Consider the following 19,781-nt stretch of genomic DNA (forward strand, 5'->3'; position numbering starts at 1 on the left):
TATAATGTGCAAACTTTTCAAGGGGCAAGAGCAGTTTTTGAATAACATGTGCTGAATTGCATAAAAAGACGAAACATCCTTTGCATCATTTAGAGGTAAGAAATGGAGTTTGATAAAACCTCAGAATGAAAAATGTGTTGTTTATCTTCATCGGCACCATTTGTATAAGCAAAGGCAATTGAAATTTTAAAAATAAAGAAAAATTGAAACTAAAAAATTTCCCTTTAGTTAACTATACATGGGTGTTGTGGGAGTAACCTAGACTTACATGGCATTGGTTTGCGGGCTAAAACCCAAGGGATGAGACTAGACACATTGAAGGGATGTTTTTTTTTGAATTGGGTCACTAGTAATTGGCACACGTAGTGGGGCTTGTATGCAGATTTATCCATAGCTCTCAAATCGGAACAAGGATTTTGAGGATGAAAAAGAGGAGCACTAAGAGCATAGTGAGGTCGATGTTAACTAGCTTAAGGGCAACAAGGAGGTTGAGTCCTAGAGGTTGAAATGCATGTTAAGTGGTTCTGTGCCCATCCATGGAGCTGTGTAGGTAGACAATCCTTTAATAATTGGAAGGTAAGGATGTGAATCCGAACATGAATCGATAGTTAGTGTAGTAGTGATGATAGAGGAGTTGTTGCAATCGTGGTTGCAACAAGCTAAGTTTACCTAGGCTTAGATTTAATCTTGTAATCTTATTGATGAGAAAAGAGGGTGGTTGTAGACATAGGTTGATTACCTTCATAAAGATGAGAGGGGGGTGAGCTAGACTTGAATGTGGTAATGGCTTGTAATTATATTGATGTCTCATTTAGTGAAGTAGTTTGAGGCCAACTTCCTCAACCTTGGGCATGTAAGAATCGATGTAATTCATTGATTCTTATAGTGGGACGGTCAAAATGCTCAAAGTTTTTAAAAAGTTTAATTGGGAAAAAAACAAAAGGGTTATGTTGGCTTGGTGAGTTGTGTGTTGGAAAAGAAAGTATGCAAATTAATTAAGCCTATGATTCGAGTCTCACACTTACATGACTTCGTAAGTGATATTTGTGCCCTGAAAAAGATTTTGAATATTACATGTCCAATAAGCTCACGAAAGGAATGCTCGGTTAGGCACTTTAAACAAGTGTAAGAAGACTCACAAAATTGTTAGACCGTACCTACCTTAAGGTGCAATCAACTAATGGAATGAGTTCCACAAAGAACATTTGTGATCACTACTGCAAAGACATGTAATTTGACATTTTGGAGGGATTTGGGAGTTGAATTACATGTATTTGGCATACATATTATTACTCTAAGCTTTTATCCGCTTGCATGCTCATGAGGGTTGATTGGAATATGCTATAAAATTCCGTATTCTTATCTAAACTTTTATGTACTTGGGCCATAGGTAATTAGACGTTGTAGGGGAAAGAGAGAAGGAAATCCATCCATCATCCATGATGGATAAAGGGGGACTATAAGGCTGGTGCGAGGATGAGCGAGAGACACTAGGGGGGTTTTGTGATGGCAAGAGAAGCATTGGCAAAAAGGATACATGTGGATAATTTCCCAGAATTCCAAAATTCAAAAGATTGGGTTTTTGGAGGTTGACACGTGGCGAGAGCGCCAAAGAAAAGCGTGGGCCTAAAATGAGAGAGAGGCCCTTTTAATTTGGAGATTATTCTGGAGTAAAAAAAACAGCCCAAAAAAAGAGAAAAAGAGAGCTCTATTTGCTTTCTTTAAAAGGGGAAAAAAAAAACACCATATGTATCTGCTTTTTATTCTGATGAAGCCTCAACAGAAGAATCGTCGCCAGCAAAGAAGGGGGGATCCTCCGCCATCACAAATTCTCGCATACGCCATTTAGTAAGCCGCCTTCTTCTTATTAAGAGTACCAGCCGGGCTTCCATGGCTTCTCCTGCATCCCTGCACCGTCTCTTTTGAAAAGAAGATAGAGAATCAGACCACAGAGAGAGAGAGAGAGAGAGAGAGAGAGAGAGAGAGAGAGAGAGAGCAAATCAAAGGCTTCTCCCTTCTCATTGATACATTGCATCCCTTCTACACCGCCTTACAGAGAGGGAAAACAGACAAGCCATGGCCGCAGAAGATTGCTACCGCCTGCGTCTGGCTAGACTCAGTGCTCACCTCCGGCCTTCCCCTTCCTCTTCGGTAAGAGCTTCAAACCTCCCTTCAGGAGAAGAAAAGAGAGTTTGTTTGTCGAGGGAAATTGGATTGCTGCTCTTGTCTCAAATTGGTAAGGTTGCAACATATAGATATTGATTTCAAAGGAACTGGTCAGGAAAATCCGTTGCCTTTTTGATGCGTAAATGAACGAAGATTAGATACTCCTGCGACAAAATAGATGCTGATGGGATCTTATCACTGTCTCCAACTTGTCCTGCAGATTTGTAGAGTTTGACTCTTACAAAGATTAGATAGTCCTGCAGCAAGTAGATTTTTAGGGGAACAATAGTACTAGCTGCAGATTTTTTGATTGTTTTCCTTTATTCACTTGAATGTAAACGATCTACTGCTTGTCTTGGTGCATTTAAAGCTATAATCCCTGCACTTGATAACTCTGGTTCTAATTGCTGATTACCGAATTCTTAACAGCTCAACTGTTTTTTTGGATGTCAGTCACCGCATCTTTGAGACACACACTTTGTGTTTGTGTTTTTGAAAATTTCTCCTTTGTTGTGTCTTTTGGTTTTCCCTTTGTCCAAGTGCTATTTTCTTTTGTGCTTCCTGCATTTGTTGTTTCCTCTTGTAAGCTCACGTTATTAACTGCATATTGACCAATGTGCAGGAGCGTCTGGCACCAGGCATTAGAATGGATGGCTGCAGGGCCAAAGGTGCAGCCCCTGGGTTCAAAGTCGCTCTTCTCGGGGCTTCTGGTGGCATAGGGCAACCCTTGGCTCTTCTATTGAAGATGAACCCCTTGATCTCAGTCCTTCACTTGTACGATGTGGTAAACACACCAGGAGTGACAGCTGATCTCAGTCACACGGACACAAGCACTGTTGTAAGTATAACAACATCTGTTGTTAGGCCTAAAGCATCTGGATCAATTGCTTACCGCAGTCAGAATCTTGCCATAAAAGAACTGCAGTCCAGAATTTCTACAGCAGATTTATGTACAAGCAGCATAATAAGTAGTGCATATCTCCATGCATCCCATTATTAGTACGTGTAAAATGCCTCACAGACCTGGGTTGTTATCTCTATAGGTCCGTGGTTTTGTTGGCAAGGATCAACTTGAAGCGTCCTTGGAGGGTATGGAGCTTGTGATTATCCCAGCAGGAGTACCCCGGAAACCTGGGATGACCCGTGATGATCTGTTCAATATCAATGCTGGTATCGTGCGCACCCTCTGTGAAGGTGTTGCCAAGTGCTGCCCCAGGGCAATCGTTCACCTTATCAGTAACCCTGTGAATTCCACCGTACCGATTGCTGCTGAAGTATTCAAGAAGGCTGGTACTTATGACCCAAGGCTCTTAATGGGGGTCACCACCCTGGATGTGGTCCGGGCCAACACCTTCGTGGTAAAAGCCGGAATTCATCACTTCTTAAGGCTTCTGTTATTTCAGTGTTAGCTTGCCATGGGTTTTGATTTGCCATATGAAATGCATTGCAGGCAGAAGTTCTGGGACTTGATCCTAGGCTAGTAGACGTTCCTGTTGTAGGGGGACATGCAGGCATCACTATACTGCCCATTCTTTCTCAGGTTCATGCAACGTTCTGTTTCACTTGAACAAGCATGTTCAGATTGGTTGCTTCCATACTTTTAACAGTTTCTTTCTATAGGTCAAACCTGCCTCCTCATTTACTAAGGAGGAGACTGAGTATTTGACTAACCGGATTCAGAATGGAGGCACAGAAGTGGTGGAGGTATGTGGTTGTAGTCTATAATAAACTTTTATGTTACTCATAGGTTCGGAACCGAAAATGTCAACGTGACTGCTGATTTTTGTGAATGCAGGCAAAAGCTGGAGCAGGATCAGCAACTTTGTCAATGGTAAGAAGGTTGTAGGTTCTCGTTGGTGGTATGCAGTTCTTCATGTTGAACTTTACTCATCAATCTTAAATGTTTCTTATTCAGGCCTATGCTGCAGCCAAATTCGCTGCTACTTGCCTCCGTGCTTTGCAAGGAGAAGCAGGCATTGTTGAATGTGCCTTTGTAGCATCAAATGTCCGTATAAAATTCATGACCTTGTGGTTCCCTTCAATGTGCTGTGTTCATCCTACTCTTTCAGGTTTGAAGAACCTGGCAACATGAAGCCACTCACAGCAGAATTAATTCTTATATTTTGACAGGTAACAGAGCTACCCTTCTTTGCATCGAAGGTGGTACTAGGCAGGAACGGTGTGGAGGAGGTTCTGCCATTAGGTCCTCTAAATGCTTATGAGAGGTTAGTCTCCTGCCCCTTTTGGTATTATAGAAGCAACCTATTTTTTCAAGAAATACTTATAATGTCTAAGAGCTTTCCAACCCCTTTCTAAACAGGGATGGTTTGACGAAGCTGAAAGGGGAACTGCAAGCAAGTATTGATAAGGGTGTATCCTTTGTGAACAAGAAGGCTTAAATATCTGAAAATCTAGTCATAGCCAGCAATTTCGTCGGTTTATGGATGTGTGTGTTTTCAGTTGGATCCCATGTGGGCAGTGGTACTGACTTGCCTTGCAAAATACCCATGCTTGAGCCTGGTATTTAGCTAGTATTCTTCATCCTTGAGCCTCATATTTAGCTAGTATTCAACGGGGATGGCGATTGCTTAGTATGCCTCTCCTCAGGAAGTCAAAGAAGATTCTTGTCTTTCATGAATCTTGAAATGTATAATCTGATAAATTTTTCCCCGATCAATGAGGTGAACAATATCGCTCTTGTTTTGATCTATGCTGCCAAAGGATGGCCATAGATTTGTTGGACTTCTCTGTCGTATGTTTTGATTAATTCAAAGACAAAGTGGTCGTGTAGTGTATTTGTTTAGACAATGTTTAAGAATAGTTTTATCTGTTAGTATCTGTAGGAGCTTTGCAACATGCTCAACAAAGGTCCTTGGAATAGCGTATAAACCATATGTTTTTTTCTGCTATTTGTTGCACTGAGTGAGGGGATTAGTTGTATGCATGTGATTACCTAGGATGATAGGTGGAACCAGTATTTCCGATTGTTTGTCCATATTATCCTAAAAATTAATTGACAAAAGTGTCTAGCAGGATGTAAAGTAATGTGTTTAAAAAGGGCAATAAGTTTGGAAATGTAAATCTTGTGCTTGAGCTTTTACCTTGTATTACAATCACATTGGTCTTCAAGGATTCCGATAATTTGCGTAAGTTAACTTTTCATGTATGGTGTAAGAGGCTGATTTAGTTTGGTGAGAGACCACATTGGTGAATGGATGGTCTCAAATTTCATTGGGTAACTACAACTACACTTGGAACTCTATGAAGCATGTTTGTCTCATGGTGAAGGGTAAGAGTGGACTAGGACAAATTAAAAAAGTCAATATATGAGAAACTTAAATGAAAGTGTAACATTTTTAATAGTATACTTAACCATTTAGATGGTTTTCTCTTATAAATGAAATGTAAACTACATTAAATGAAAATGTATCTATAGTTGACACTCTCATAGGAGCTTCATAAAAGTTGTGCCAATTTGTGTAGAGCCTTCAAAATTTATCATAAATTTTTGATACATCGTCTATCTCCACATAAATTCTAACTTGCTATAAAACATTAGATACCATATAATTCTTCTTTTTTTTCCATGTACAATAGAGGAAATAAGTTACATAATATAATTGTCCCAATTTAAGTAAAATAATAATGTTACATTAAACAAGCTTACCTTCCTATCACCGATTCTAAAGTTCAATTTCTCTATACTTATGCTTTCCATTAGTAAAAGATGCTTTTACACATTTAGAAGGCTTCAACAATCACTCACTGCCAACTAACACTAATATTTCACCTAGCATATGAATTTGAACATCAAAGGCTTGTCCCATGCCTTCGCTGGATTGCAAAGAAATGCATTGGTCCACCTTCATCTTTTGTCGATGATAGAAGTGCACATATAATAATGAAAAGATGCCATCTTTGTTCACCCCACCCACCCCATCCTATCCTTGTTCAAAGTTGAAATTGAGGAAGTCTTCACTTATATTTTTATAGATGAATATGGAGAAACAATGATGTGTATTAGTTGTTTTGAATATATAAGCAAAAATATAGACTGGCACAAACCATGAAAGGCCCATTGAACTTGAAGCTTTTTTGAATTTGAATGAACTATGAATATCACATGATCTTTGACTTCAATGTCTAAAGAGATCAATCATTTGGAATGGGCTATTCCAAAGAATTAAGATATGGGTAAGGAAGTAAATCAAGTGAATCATACGAATTAACTAATGTGGGCACTATATAAATGAATTTATAGCAAAAAATCTTGTAATCTAAAAGATATTGTGATGGCATTTTAACCATAATATCTAACCCACATCCACATTTAAAGCTTCAAATGTCACAGCCAAGCTTCTCAAAGGCTGGTTCCTTACACTTTAAGGGGGAAAAGTTGTTGAAATAATGTCCCAGTCAAGCTTCTTTGAACAATGCCAAGAGATAGTTTCAAGTACTTTGTATCATATGCATGTTGAATTGATTCAGCAAGTCCACCATCTCAATCTTCCCAAAACCCAAGCACTCTACCCTTCCAATGATTCTATAGTAAACCAAGGTGGCAAACCCAATAAGAAGGCTACATGTAAACCCATGAATCCTTCTCAAACATTGCTCCTTCCCATTTACCATGCTCATCCTTTGTATTGTATACATAGATAGCAGAGACAAAGTCACAAGGTCGCCTTTGCTAAATCCTAGACACCATTGGAATGAATTTGAGAAGAATGTTAGTTAGGAGGAGAGAAATGCAAGTAAGAAGACTTCAAAAAAGTGGTAGAAATAGAGTTGGAAGAAAGAGAGAAGCTAGGGGACATGTAGAAGATATTGGTGACTATGTGGCTATCATTGTGAGCATAAAAGGAGTGAGTATTGCAAAAAGATACTAAAAAATGCTTTCCTTGATTAAACATGATATAAAAGAGCTAGAGGGGGGGTGTGGAGGGGGGGGTTGGGACAATGGGACGAAGGGAGACAATGCCTATAAGTGGTAGACCCAAGGGAAAAAGGAAATGGATAAAATGTGCACACCACCCCATCTCCTTCCTATTTCTCCTATTGGTCCATTTCAAATCTCTTGAAAGGACAGAGGATGACAAAGGTTGTAAAAGTGGTGGACCCAAGGGAAAAAATGAAGTGGATAAAATGTGCATACCACCCATCTCCTATTGGTTCACCTCAAATCTCTTGCAACTAGCAAAGTCATTAACTCTTAAGCTAAAGGGCCCTTTTCAAGTCCAAGTTTCCCCTAATGCAAAAGGCTAAATTTGTACTTTATTTGAAATTGAAGAATCAATCAAGTTTTTGCTTGTACTATGTGTAAAAGATGTTTTTTAAAGAGGCATTAATTTGATGCAAGAAAACAAGCTGACTGTACATGGAATTTTTTCTTCAAGGGAGATGGGGGGGGGGGGAGAACACATAGGGGAAAAAGCTTGTAAATGGTAGATCCAATGAAAAAAAGGAAGTGGATAAAATGTGCATGCCACTGTTGGGGGTAAAGGCGCCTCTGCCTTGATGCCCATGTATTACTACACTGATAGTACCCGTGCTTGTACAATGCAGGTAGTGGCGCGCCCATCATTGTCACTTCATTCTTTATTCTTTCAGTGACATTTGAATAAAGGAAAGGCCGATCACACATTGTGATTGTTGGAGTTCCCACATTGTGTCTCTCTCTCTCTCTCTCTCTCTCTCTCTCTCTCTCTCTCTCTCTCTCTCTCTCTCTCTCTCTCTCTCTCTCTCTTGCTCCTTCCACCATAGCTTTTGCTCCCGCTCATGCTTCCACTTCAAGGCTCACCTCCCTTCAACTGGTATCCAAGCCTCTTCTTCAAGAGCTCGAGCTGGCACACATTCAGTATTCATTCGAATACCTATAGCTTGGTCTTCACTCTTGGCAGCCATAGCCGCGCCTTTGAGCTTCTAATTAGTCTCATCCTTCTCGGGCTCGCATTGGGGCTTCTTGGGCACCTTGAGGGCATTCATTTGAAGGTATTGCAGCTCCCTAGCCCCTCTAGGATTGATGGCACCATCAGTGTGGCTGCAAACAAGCCATGTTTTAGCTTCCCTCTGGTCCAGAGCAGCTCTCTCAAGCCTTGGGCACTTGAAACAGTTTCATCTAATGCATACACACTTGCCTAGAGCTTGGCATTGAAGGCTTTGATCATTGCCATTGGGTTTGGACTAATATACATTAGTTCTACGATTGTTATAACAGTCCACAGGCAGTGTTGCATTAGCATTTGATGTTTATGCTTGGTTGGCACTAGTTGTTGATGCCATTTGGTACTCGATTGATGCCCAAATGTCGGGGAATGCTATGCATATGTTGTGAGAATGATTTGGAGCTGATTTTGGCCCTGTTTTATCTTAGTTTAGCAATGATTTTATTGCTGTAACACACCGGGGTTGAAGCTTATTTGGTCACTTTATGCTTTGCCTATTGGTATCACGAGTGCTTCCAAGGTGATTCATATGATTACACGAATGTATATGGAGGTTGGCACATGTCTTGTATTGCTCTAGAATGCCTTTTGAGCTTTGATCGAGCTCCATCTTGGTTGGCATTTGATTGACATTGGTCTACAGTGGCATGCTTGGTGACAGTCATTATGCCTATGGTCTATGCTTGACCCTTCGATACATTCTTTGAAGCATATGTCAGAAATGCATGCTCCTTATATTGTCTGTGTTTTGATTGCCACTTGGAGCTTCAATTGGGATTTCATTTGCATACTTTGGATCTCTTGGATGCTTATTTGGGTTGCTAGAGATTTGAGATTGATTGTTACATTATATAATGGATGCTATAAGTGATGCTTGACCAATCCCTTGCTTGCTTTGGATGCTCCCTTGATATACGCATGATGTCTTATGTATTCACATGCTACCTTTGAGCTTGGTTGCTTGATTGAAATCGATCTTTCTGCAAGTGGGAGCTTCATGCTATCTCTGGATATTGCAGAGCTTGTGGGTTATGCAATTGAGCTTCTTGAATATATGAGACTTGGATCTCTTACATGTCTATGCTCTTGATAGATAATCGTTTGCATTGGATGCTTTTGGGCTAATTTGATCCATCTTCTCTTTGAGCATACACTGACCTTTGTTAGGTCCTATCAGTTATTGTTTTCTCTCTTTTTCTCACTGGTGTGATTTATTATAGCAAGTTGTTTTATGTGGACTATGATGTATTAACTGAGCTTAATCATGTCATTTTGATGTACTTTTGGTACTAGTTAGTGGACAACTAGTCATTTTAGCACTTTCTCTTATTTTTAGCTTATTGTGGCAGTGGTTTTGGTCTATTTACTACTAATTACAGTATGTCGTTTCTACATAGTTTGCCTCTATTTGACTCATTATGCTGGTCATCTCAAAGATACGGCTTTGTTTAAATGCCAAGTTGGATGGCACCAACTATGGCTATTCAAAGTCTCAAATATGGTAGGTTTTGGTGCAGAAATTGCAAATTAAACCACTAAGAAACAAGGATATTAAACCCGAGAACATGGATGATAATGATTGGGTTGATTTAGATGCACTATGCAAGTCCACTATCATTTTATCACTCTCTGAAGAGGTCCAAAATAATGTTGTTGAAGATGAAGATCAGAGTGCATGGAATCTTTTGCACAGAAACTTTTTGCAACAGCAACAGTAGAGCCCTGCTTCGCAGATGTATTGACTTAAACAATTGATGGATCTCCACATGAAGGAGGGGACCCCATTATCTGCTCACTTTAGCCAGTTTCATTCTATCATGAATAATCTGCTTAAACAAGGTATTGAGTTTCAGGATAATCCGCATCCTTTGTTTCTGCTTGGCACTTTACCTGAGTCTTGGGATGTTTTTCGCACTGCGATCTGTACCAACAAACTTGATGGGTTGAAATTGAAAGATTTAGAAAGTGCTCTTTTGACTGAGGAAATTAACAAGAAAAATAATTATACTTCTCGCAGTTCACATGCTTTATCCATTAGAGGTGGTAGAAGTGAGAAGAAAGATAATGATTGTCTTGGCAAGGACTCTCAGAAGTCTCGGTCTAAGTGATGTGGACGCAACAAGTCCCATGGGCATACGTTTGTTCTTACATACCATTATTGTGGGAAAGTAGGGCACATACGTCTGCATTGCCATAAGATGCACGATGACAAGCGTAAAGAAAACGGAAAAGTAAAAGTGCAGAAGTCCAATGATTTCAGTATTATACTTGCAAAGTGCAGCGTAAAGATTTGAGATAAATGTTATGCAGCCTAAGGAGATTGATAGTGACTACATCTTAGCAGCCTCTTCATACAAAACATCTCAACTGACCAAGGCACAGTCTATGTATTCACAATGTTGGCTCTTGGATTTGGGTGTGTCTTTCCATTTGGCCCCCTACCGTGAGTGGTTTCATACCTATCGCAGTGTATCTGGTTCTGTGCACTTTAGGTGATGATCGGTCTCTTGCTATTGTTGGCCTTGGTGATGTCACTCTACAGTTTCCCTCTCTAGTAGCACTTCTGTTCTGCATAACATACATCATGTACTTGCACTGACTAAAAGCCTTATGTCTGTTGGGTAGCTTGATGATACAGGTTGTCATATATGTTTTGGTGCCTCTACATGGAAGATAACTTGTGGCAAGCTTGTTCTTACAAGAGGTGCCAAGTCTGGCAACCTCTACCCCTTGGTTGTATGTAGTACTATTTACCATGTTTGATCAGTGGGTTCTATCCCACATGTATCTCTCTGGCATGCTCATTTTGGGCATATATCGCTTAAGGAAATGAAAATTCTTAGGACTACGCGCATTTTGAGTCATGTGATCATTGTTTATATGGTAGGTTGACTAGGAATTCACATAAAAAGTCTGGTAGTCTACGCATGGGTTAGCCTTTGGCTCTTGTGCATTTATATGTATGTGGAACCATGCCCTGTCAGTCATTAGGGGGTGCAAATTACTTTGTTACATTTATTGATGATTATTAATGTAAGGTTTGGGCGTATCTCATAAAGCAAAAATCTAATGTCTTTGCAATCTTTCAACGTTGGCTTACTTTAGCAGAGAACTAGTCTAGGCATAGGTTGAAATGCCTACGTACAGATAATGGGGGTGAGTATGTCTCATGTGCTTTTGAGCAGTTTTGTGATGAGCAGGATATTAAGTGTCATTTGACCACCTCTCCCTAGAATGGCATGAATGAGCACATGAATAGGACTATCCAGGAGAGGGTCCATAGTATACTTAGCCAGGCTAGCTTACCGCAACATTTTTGGGCTGAGGCAGTTACTATTTTCGTACATATAATTAATTGGTCACCTTGCAGTGGTATTGACTTCCAAGTTGGAGAGGAAGTATGGACAGGAAAACCTCCCTCTTATGCTCATTTGTGTGTCTGGATGTGAGGCATTCTATCATGTGCCCAAGGACAAATACAATAAGTTGGATCCTAAAAGTGTGAAATGCATTTTTCTTTATGGAGATACAGGTGAGATGGGATATCGTCTTTGGGATCCGCATGCATGAAAAGTGATCCACAGTCATAATGTTGTGTTCCATGAGGACAAAATGCATAGATAGCCTAAGAAAGTTGTTGAGATACATAGGGTTATTTTTTAGGAGGAGCTACTTGCTCCCTACAGCCAGCTGGACAGCCTACAATAGCATAATTGATGCTCATGGCTAGGATGTTAGCCAGGATGTTGAATAGACAGGACAACCTGCATTGAGGCATTCTACTAGAGATAGATGACCTCCTGACCATTATGAGCCCTCTATAAATTATGTCTTGGTCTCATAGATACAGGAGAGCTTCTCACCTATGATGAGGCTATGTGCAGGGGTGACAGTCACTCCTGGGAGAGGGCTATGCAGTCTGAGATGGACTTGTTGCATTAGAATCGTATGTGGGATTGGGTTTCCTTGCCTAGTGGCAAGAGGGCTTTGCCTTGCAAGTGGTTGTACAAGTTGAAAAGTACCCTTAGACACCCCAAGCTAGCATACAAGGCGAGATTGGTAGTAAAGGGTTTTAAGCAAGAGCATGGTGTTGACTTTGGTGAGGTATTCTCTCCTATGGTTAAGATGACCTTGGTCTTGGCTTTGGTTGCACAACTTGACTTTGACTTTTATCAGTTGGATGTCAAGACAGCTTTCTTACATGGGGACTTGCATGATTAGATATACATGGAGAAACCTAAGGGCTTTGCAGAGCCTGGCAAGGAACACCTAGTGTGCAGATTGAGGAAGAGTCTTTATGGCTTAAAGTAGGCGCACCCAGGGAATGGTACCACAAATCGGATGTATTAATGCAGTCACAAGGCTACAGTTGTAGTGCTATGGATCCATGCTTGTACATGAAGATATCCCATGATGGTTCATTACTGATTTTGGTACTCTATGTGGATGACATGCTTTTAGCAAGGAAAGCTCATGATGAGCTAGATGCTCTTAAGGCTCAGCTCAAGAAGAACTTTCAGATGAAAGAGCTGGGATAGACCTCTCATATACTTGGTATGCGCATTATACGTGACAGGTCTCAGGGACTACTTTATTTGTTACAAAAGGAGTATATCCATAAAGCCCTTGAGCGCTTCCATATGCAGGATATAAAGCCTATTGGCTATCCATTGCCTTCTCATGTGAAGGTATCACAAGCCGATTGTCCACAGAAAAATGAGCTGAGAGCTGAGATGGCCAAGATTCCCTATGCATCCACAGTGAGTAGTCGTATGTATGCCATGATAGCCACCTGTCTAGATATTACATTTGTAGTTTATGTTGTGGCATGTTATATGGCTACACCTAGCAAGAGGCATTGGGATGTCGTGAAGGGTATCATGAGATATCTAAAAGGCACTGCTGATATGTGCATATGTTATGGCAGCTAGGATACAGGAGTCATGGGATACACTGAGTCTAACTATATAGGACATGCAGATAAAGGGAAGTCCACTTCTGGCTATGTGTTCACTTTTGCTGGAGGTGTTGTTTCATGGATATCAATGTATGGCCCTTTCTACTACATAGGCCAAGTATGTTGCCACCACATTGAGGCTTGCAAGGACACCATTTGGTTGGGTCATTTGGTTGCTAACCTTGGTATTGCAAATGTTATCCCTATACTGCATTCGGATTCTATAAGTGCTATCCAGTTAGCCAAGAATTCAGCCAAGAATTCTGTCTTTCATGCGAAGATGAAACACATTGAGGTGAGGTATCGCTTCATTCATGAGGTCATTGAGGATAGATCTATTGACCTTGTCAAGATCTCAATTGACCAAATGCCTACAGACTTGCTCATGAAAAGGCTCTCTACAGAGCACTTTGCCTTCCTAAGGAGGTTGATGGGCATTGGATGAGATGATATCTTTCCTCATCCTATTATATCTATGTATATTTTGTAGTGTCTTTTTTCCTTTTTTATTTTCACTCCTCAATCGCTAAGGTAGATTCGCCTTTAAGTGGGAGTTTGTTGGGGGTAAAGGCGCCTCTACCTAGCCATCTATGCATTACTACACTGACAATACCTGCGCATGTACACTACAAGCGGCGGGTGCCCATCACTGTCACTTCATTCTTTATTCTTTCAGTGACATTTGAATAAAGGGAAGGCCAATCACACATTGTGACTGTTGGAGTTCCCACACACACACACACACACACACTCTCTCTCTCTCTCTCTCTCTCTCTCTCTCTCTCTCTTTTCACCATAGCTCTTGCTCTCACTCATGCTTCCACTTCAAGGCTCAACCACCCCCTCTCCCATGGATCCACCTCAAATCTCTTGCAATTCGGAAAGTCATTAACTCCTAAGCTAAAGGGCCCTTTTAAGTCTATATTTTCCCTAATGAAAATTCCTAAAATTGTACTTTATTTGAAATTCGAGAACCAATCAACATGTTGCTTGTACATGTATAAAATGTGTTTTTTTTAAAAGGCATTTAATTTGATGTAAGAAAACAAGTTGCCTATACATGGAATTTCTTCTTCTTGCATGTGCTATTTTCTTTACAAATAAAGGTGTATATTCTTATATAGCTAATGAATCAATATATGTTTCCACCAATGGTACGTGGGAATCAATATTGGATTCTAAGTCCACACTCATTGCCATATTAGGAGATGTTTTTAGGAATTGCTCTAAATGTAGCTTAAAAAAGTTGAGATTATGTGCTATGAGATTTCAAAACACAACAAGATGGAGACATAAATTTTTTACTAAAGTTCTAATAGACAATTTGATTAGCATGGATGCAAGAAAAGAAATATTGGTCCTACAGTACATGAGGTGCAAGGATGCCAAGAGCAAGTGCCACTTAGAACATTATAAAGAGTGTCTACTAAAGTTTCCAATTATAATTGACTTCATCAAATTTCAATTAAGATTCAATCCTTGCATTTGTATCCTAATTAGGTCCCAATACTCATTCATATTACCTTTGCAACTATAGAGGTGATATGAAAGAGACTATCCATTTCTTTCAGTTTGATGATAATATGGATGACACTCTATTTGATGGTGCAACATCTCAATTTAAAGCAAGGAAATTGTTATATTGTGTGGTGATACTCTCAACTAACATGTTTGCATATGCTGCATAACTTCTCAATAATAGGCCATGGAAAGCATGAGCATGATGGACCTAGTGTAGTTAGGAGTTGAAGCTAGGCATGCACTTTGTGACGTATGTAGCTAAGGTGGTACAATTTCTATAACATGCATTTAACTTTAAAAAGACAAAGTGCCCAAATGTAATACAAATAAAGTTTTTTGGTTGGTGAACAAGGCTATGTGCAACATCCTAATGGGATTATGAGCATGTTAAAAGCTCAATCAATACATTGTGTTAGCATGTACTAAACAATGATCCATGCACTTTGAGATGGAGAGCATTGTTATGCTTTTATGATATGTGTATCCATAGTTATTGGAGAGGACATAGCAACTTAAAATATGTATATGAATGGTAATTTCATGTGATTGAATTAGTGCCCAAATTTGAGAACTAGTGCAATGATAATGATAATCAAGATAATTACAAAATTTTTAAATCTTCCCATGTTTGAGGAAAACCCAAAATTTATGAGTGAACCCTTGTGCATTGATGAAAATTTTGGAGCCAATAGAAAGGGGATAGAGAGGATGTCTACCTCATTAGGTACATTAAAGTGAAATACATGACCACAAAGGTACAAAAGTATCCATGGTGCATAAGAATATAAGAGAATCCCATAGACTCAAAGGAATTTTCAATGGAAAAGTAAAGTTTTCCATGGAGAGTATAATCTTGAGCACACAAAAAAAGATATCCTCAAGGTTTATGCAACATTTATAATAGCATACCATATGAAAGGTGTAATTAATGACACATAAAGTCTCAAACTATAACTTCTGATCTCTTGCTACCGCCAGACTATCATCCTCTATAACTCTGAGAGGGAAACCTTCTTAGGCTGAAATTAGGACGGAACTCTCTAAGCTTTGGTTTGATATCTTGGGTGGTCATCTTGGATTCCAATAAGTTGAATCTTGCTTCCTTCTTTCATGCATCACCTTGAGAAAGCAAATATCCTTTGTAGGGTTCTTCCTTAAACATTACGAACAAAAGGCCCCATGGATAGTGATTTTTGGGTACATTCAATGGCTAAATGTCCTGCCTAATGGTACTTTTCGCACATTGTGTGACAACCCTCATCATGAGAGGCATGATTCTGACATGTACCGTGATGGACTAGAGAGGGATTTACTCTTTTGAAAAGATGGCAAAATTCATCCAAAGGAAACAAGTCTTCCTCATGCTTTGAACTTTAGCAAAGAAGGAACACAAAAATTATTGGATGATATGGTTGCCAAAAATGCATATGCACCAGTGCATGCTGCCATGTTTGGATTGCAAATAGAGAAAGTCCCTAGGAATGTTATGGTTGGTTAGAAAGTTGAGATATGGTCTCATGCGATGCATGCAACTTAGAAGGGCAAAGTATCAAGAAGTAATTTAATAATGCACGTACAAGCATTTTGGCATGATAGGATGGGACTTACCGATTGATTCTTTCTCAGTGTATGCTTATCTGGCTAAGTTGCAAAACACATATGTAATTGTGGGGGATTATAGAAAGAGGCATGAAGATAATGTGAGGACATAAAAAAGGATGACATGTAGAAATCCTAAACATCCGAAGGCTTTAGTTTAGCCTACTCATGAGCATGTATTGGAGGATGTGTATCAAGAAAAGAAGCAAGATGAGAAACATGATGGAAAGAAAAAGGGTAAGCAACCAAGTTACAAGTTGCAATCCAACATTGATACTGCAATGGATATAAAGAAAGTGCTTGAAGAGCCTATTCTCAATAGCAGGGTGGAATTTACTTTGGGAAGGTGCTTGCTATTGCAAAACGTTAATTTCATGTTGAAATCATTGAATTATAAAAAGGAAGCGACAATTTCCTTGTGATCCTACAAATGCTATGGTGTAGATTGAGGAAGAACTTGGCTTGCAGGGCATACATGCTAATTATGGGAATGAAAAACCATATTGTAGATCAATACTTTGTTGTACATAGACTTATGCAACCACAAAAGCTTCAACTCTCCTCTAATCCAAGAATTGTAGAACATACTAGCTACCATCAAAATCGGGCATGATACCAAGCAACAGTAAGCCTTGAATCCTATGAAATCCTTGTATGAGCCTAATTACATGAATTCAACCCTATTTTACTATTATATACAACAATAAAGTACCTCTTTGATGCTGCCCCAAAATCACCCTATTGAGGGTTCTTCATATACTTGAAGTATACACTCATTGTAAGCATATGCATCCAATATAGATCCATGTGTTCAAAGATTCATGGTGAAGGTTCAAGAAAGCTATATGCAGCCTGAATACCTTGCTTTACCCTGTTTCCCATAGCTCATATGAGCCAAAAATTACATCTTTGCTATCCCCAATCAATACCTTGAAGATCCAAGAGCATTCAACCATGTTTTTCTTTACCAAAGCCTCCATCTTGCATGAGTTTTTGGCCCCCTTCTCCACATTTTTTTCCAACTGTTCCACACTATTCTGGATAGTTTGCACCCTTTTTTCTCCTCTCCTTTGCTAGCCCTCTTCTCCTCTCTTCTCTCCACTTTCCCTTGTCTACATAAGTCCCCTAAGTTTCCACTTAACTCCTACTCAAGGTCACATGCAATTAAACTCCTAGTCATAGACTTACATCACTTTTCCTTCTCCTCTTGAGTTTAACTGCATTCCTTGTAACTAATTCACTCAATCAAGGCTTTGCAAATTATCCAACTTGCATATAAGTTTGCATATACTTTGTATTGCCATGTCTTGTGCACAAACCGCTGAATACATGAAGTTACGGGTTCTCATATGCTTTTATAATACGAACATAAAATCGTATGATATCCACTCCCTCCAAACCTGCACATCCTTCAACATCTGCAGAGCTATCATTCTTCTACAGATTCAAAGTCCTCATCATTCACTTTGATATCATCCTCATTCTCATCCTCAACACCATCTTGGCTACCTGTATCCAACTTCACCACTTGGTATATTTGTAGTAGGAAAATCTCCAAATTTATACATTGGCTCATTGAGGCCACTATCATTATTGCGATCTCGATGGTTTTCGCACTTGGGCCTTGCCCCATTTTTATATCAATCATATTCATTATTTGCAATATTACTTTTATTCTCCTAATCACCTCCTAGTTCAGTTTCCACATCCCTCCATGCCCATGTAGATTTTCCTTTGAGGCACAAGAACAAGATATGTTCAAGATGCTAGATGGACAAAGAGACAAAGGACCATTACAGATTCCAATGCCTATTTCACTACCTTTTGAATTTCTCTCCCATGATAAATGATGGTGTCCTTGACCATATGCATTGGGGCCCTACCTTCTAGATGTTCTCCAAACATTGAGATTCATCAATGTGGCCCCAAATAATAGTGACTAATGGGAAGAATATAAGACATTAGGCATTCTCATGGCCTCACTAAGCCACCAATTCACAAACCTCTAGAAGAGGACTATCCAAGTTGACCATTGAAACATGCAATCAAGGGACCTTGTGACAGTTGAGGGTGGAGCTATCAACACTCATCCAGCACGACTCAACATCGTGGAGTGAGGGAGCTACAAAGGTACTACCTCATACACACCTCGCCACACACAGACACACACTACATAACTCCAAAGAGGTAGAGATTAGTTAACTTACACATCACGTTGTACATGTTATATTTTGATGTCTCGTTTACAAAGGAGCACCTACTATATCAACAATGAGCCGAGTTCTACTAGCTCTTGGCTGAGATTGCAAGGATGCATGAGGAGATTCTAAAATTATTGACATGCAACCCCCATCCAAATAGATATGTGGTATATGGGTGCACCTAGATAATGTGGTTAAGGTAGATAATGGGATTGATGGCACAATAGCATCTATTGCAAGGGTCTTTTTACTAGTAGATGGTTCACCAAAAGGACCACAGACATTTGGATGGCCTATGATTCTCTAGGTGCATGTTGATGCTTTTAGAATCTCCTCATGCATCCTTGCAATCTCAGCCAAGAGCTAGTAGAACTTGGCTCATTGCTAATATAGTAGGTGCTCCTTTGTAAACGAGACATCAAAAGATAACATGTACAACATGGTGTAAACTAACTAATCTCTACCTCTCTGGAGTTATGTAGTGTGTGTGTGTGGCGAGGAGGTGTGTATAAGGGAGTACCTTGGTAGCTCCCTCACCCCACGATGAAGTTGTGTTGGATGCACGTTGATAGCTCCACCCTCACCTGTGACAAGGTCTCTTGATGTACCTTCGGCTTACCATGTAAATACTCTCTTGAAAAGCTAGGAATTGGAGAAGACTTGAGGTACACATGTGACGAGATACTCTCCACATATTTATATGGAGATTATGGTGTAGATTTGGCCACTCAACTATATGAGGTATTGCAAATCTATCCAACCAACGTTAATTATAAGGTCCCTCTCTACACCCATTATCTACCTTAACCACATTATCTAGGTGCACCCATTATCTACCTTTACCACACCGAATTGCATCAAGCCATCAAGATGGACATCACAGAGATATAAATTTGAGAGAACTTAGATTGCATCACTTAATTACACCTAGAATACAATTAGACATAGAGATGGTATCCTACAAAGAGCACTTTCTAGTATTAAAGGGCAAACTCCATCACTACACTAGGGAAAAAAGGCACGTACACATCATTTGAGATACTTCTTGGTTAGTTGCAAACCTCTTTACATCAACTTTGAATTGAGATAAGGAGATACAATAGAGAGGCACAAGGGAACAAGATATGTCACACCCAATGGATATGGAAATAGATCACTACACTAGCAAATGCCCTACCGAATATGAGATCAAAGACAATACCATTGCCTTTGCACCAATGGATTAGGTCCTCTATGTCAAATGTTGTCCCTCAACCAAAGATGCTCTTTTTTCAAACATGAAGGGACCATCTATGCGATATGACAAGGTAAAAGGCAAGAGCCAACAATACTTACAACTTCTTCCAAGTTGAACCACTACACCTTACTCCGCCAAGCCCCACTATAAATTAA

General features: G+C 39.7%; 1 protein-coding gene across 2 annotated transcripts; it reads left to right on the forward strand.

The window, feature by feature from the left end:
• The first annotated feature begins 1,703 nt into the window (after nt 1–1,703).
• LOC148024304 (malate dehydrogenase, glyoxysomal-like) lies at nt 1,704–4,974 on the forward strand. Of its 2 annotated transcripts, XM_087693926.1 has the most exons (10): nt 1,704–1,848; nt 2,057–2,151; nt 2,789–3,004; nt 3,210–3,524; nt 3,617–3,706; nt 3,787–3,870; nt 3,962–3,997; nt 4,082–4,171; nt 4,297–4,391; nt 4,487–4,974. In XM_087693926.1, exons 2-10 carry the CDS (start codon nt 2,077–2,079, stop codon nt 4,563–4,565), a joined length of 1,080 nt encoding a protein of 359 aa, XP_087550052.1. In that variant the 5' UTR covers nt 1,704–1,848; nt 2,057–2,076; the 3' UTR covers nt 4,566–4,974. The 2 variants fall into 2 exon arrangements, with proteins under 2 accessions (XP_087550052.1, XP_087550051.1); XM_087693925.1 differs by having other exon boundaries at nt 1,743–2,151.
• The last annotated feature ends 14,807 nt before the right edge of the window (nt 4,975–19,781 follow it).

The sequence above is a fragment of the Lygodium microphyllum genome, chromosome 15 (genome assembly GCF_053477565.2).
Source record: "Lygodium microphyllum isolate KBCC chromosome 15, Lygodium_microphyllum_v1.1.10, whole genome shotgun sequence".
Taxonomy (NCBI): domain Eukaryota; kingdom Viridiplantae; phylum Streptophyta; class Polypodiopsida; order Schizaeales; family Lygodiaceae; genus Lygodium; species Lygodium microphyllum.

What these genes read in the sequence shown, in the direction of transcription:
- LOC148024304 (XM_087693926.1), top strand. Translation starts at nt 2,077, where the DNA reads ATGGCCGCAGAAGATTGCTACCGCCTGCGTCTGGCTAGACTCAGTGCT. An exon ending in TCCGGGCCAACACCTTCGTG is followed by an intron (nt 3,525 to 3,616) that starts GTAAAAGCCGGA and finishes AATGCATTGCAG; the next exon opens with GCAGAAGTTCTGGGACTTGA. An exon ending in GAGGCACAGAAGTGGTGGAG is followed by an intron (nt 3,871 to 3,961) that starts GTATGTGGTTGT and finishes TTGTGAATGCAG; the next exon opens with GCAAAAGCTGGAGCAGGATC.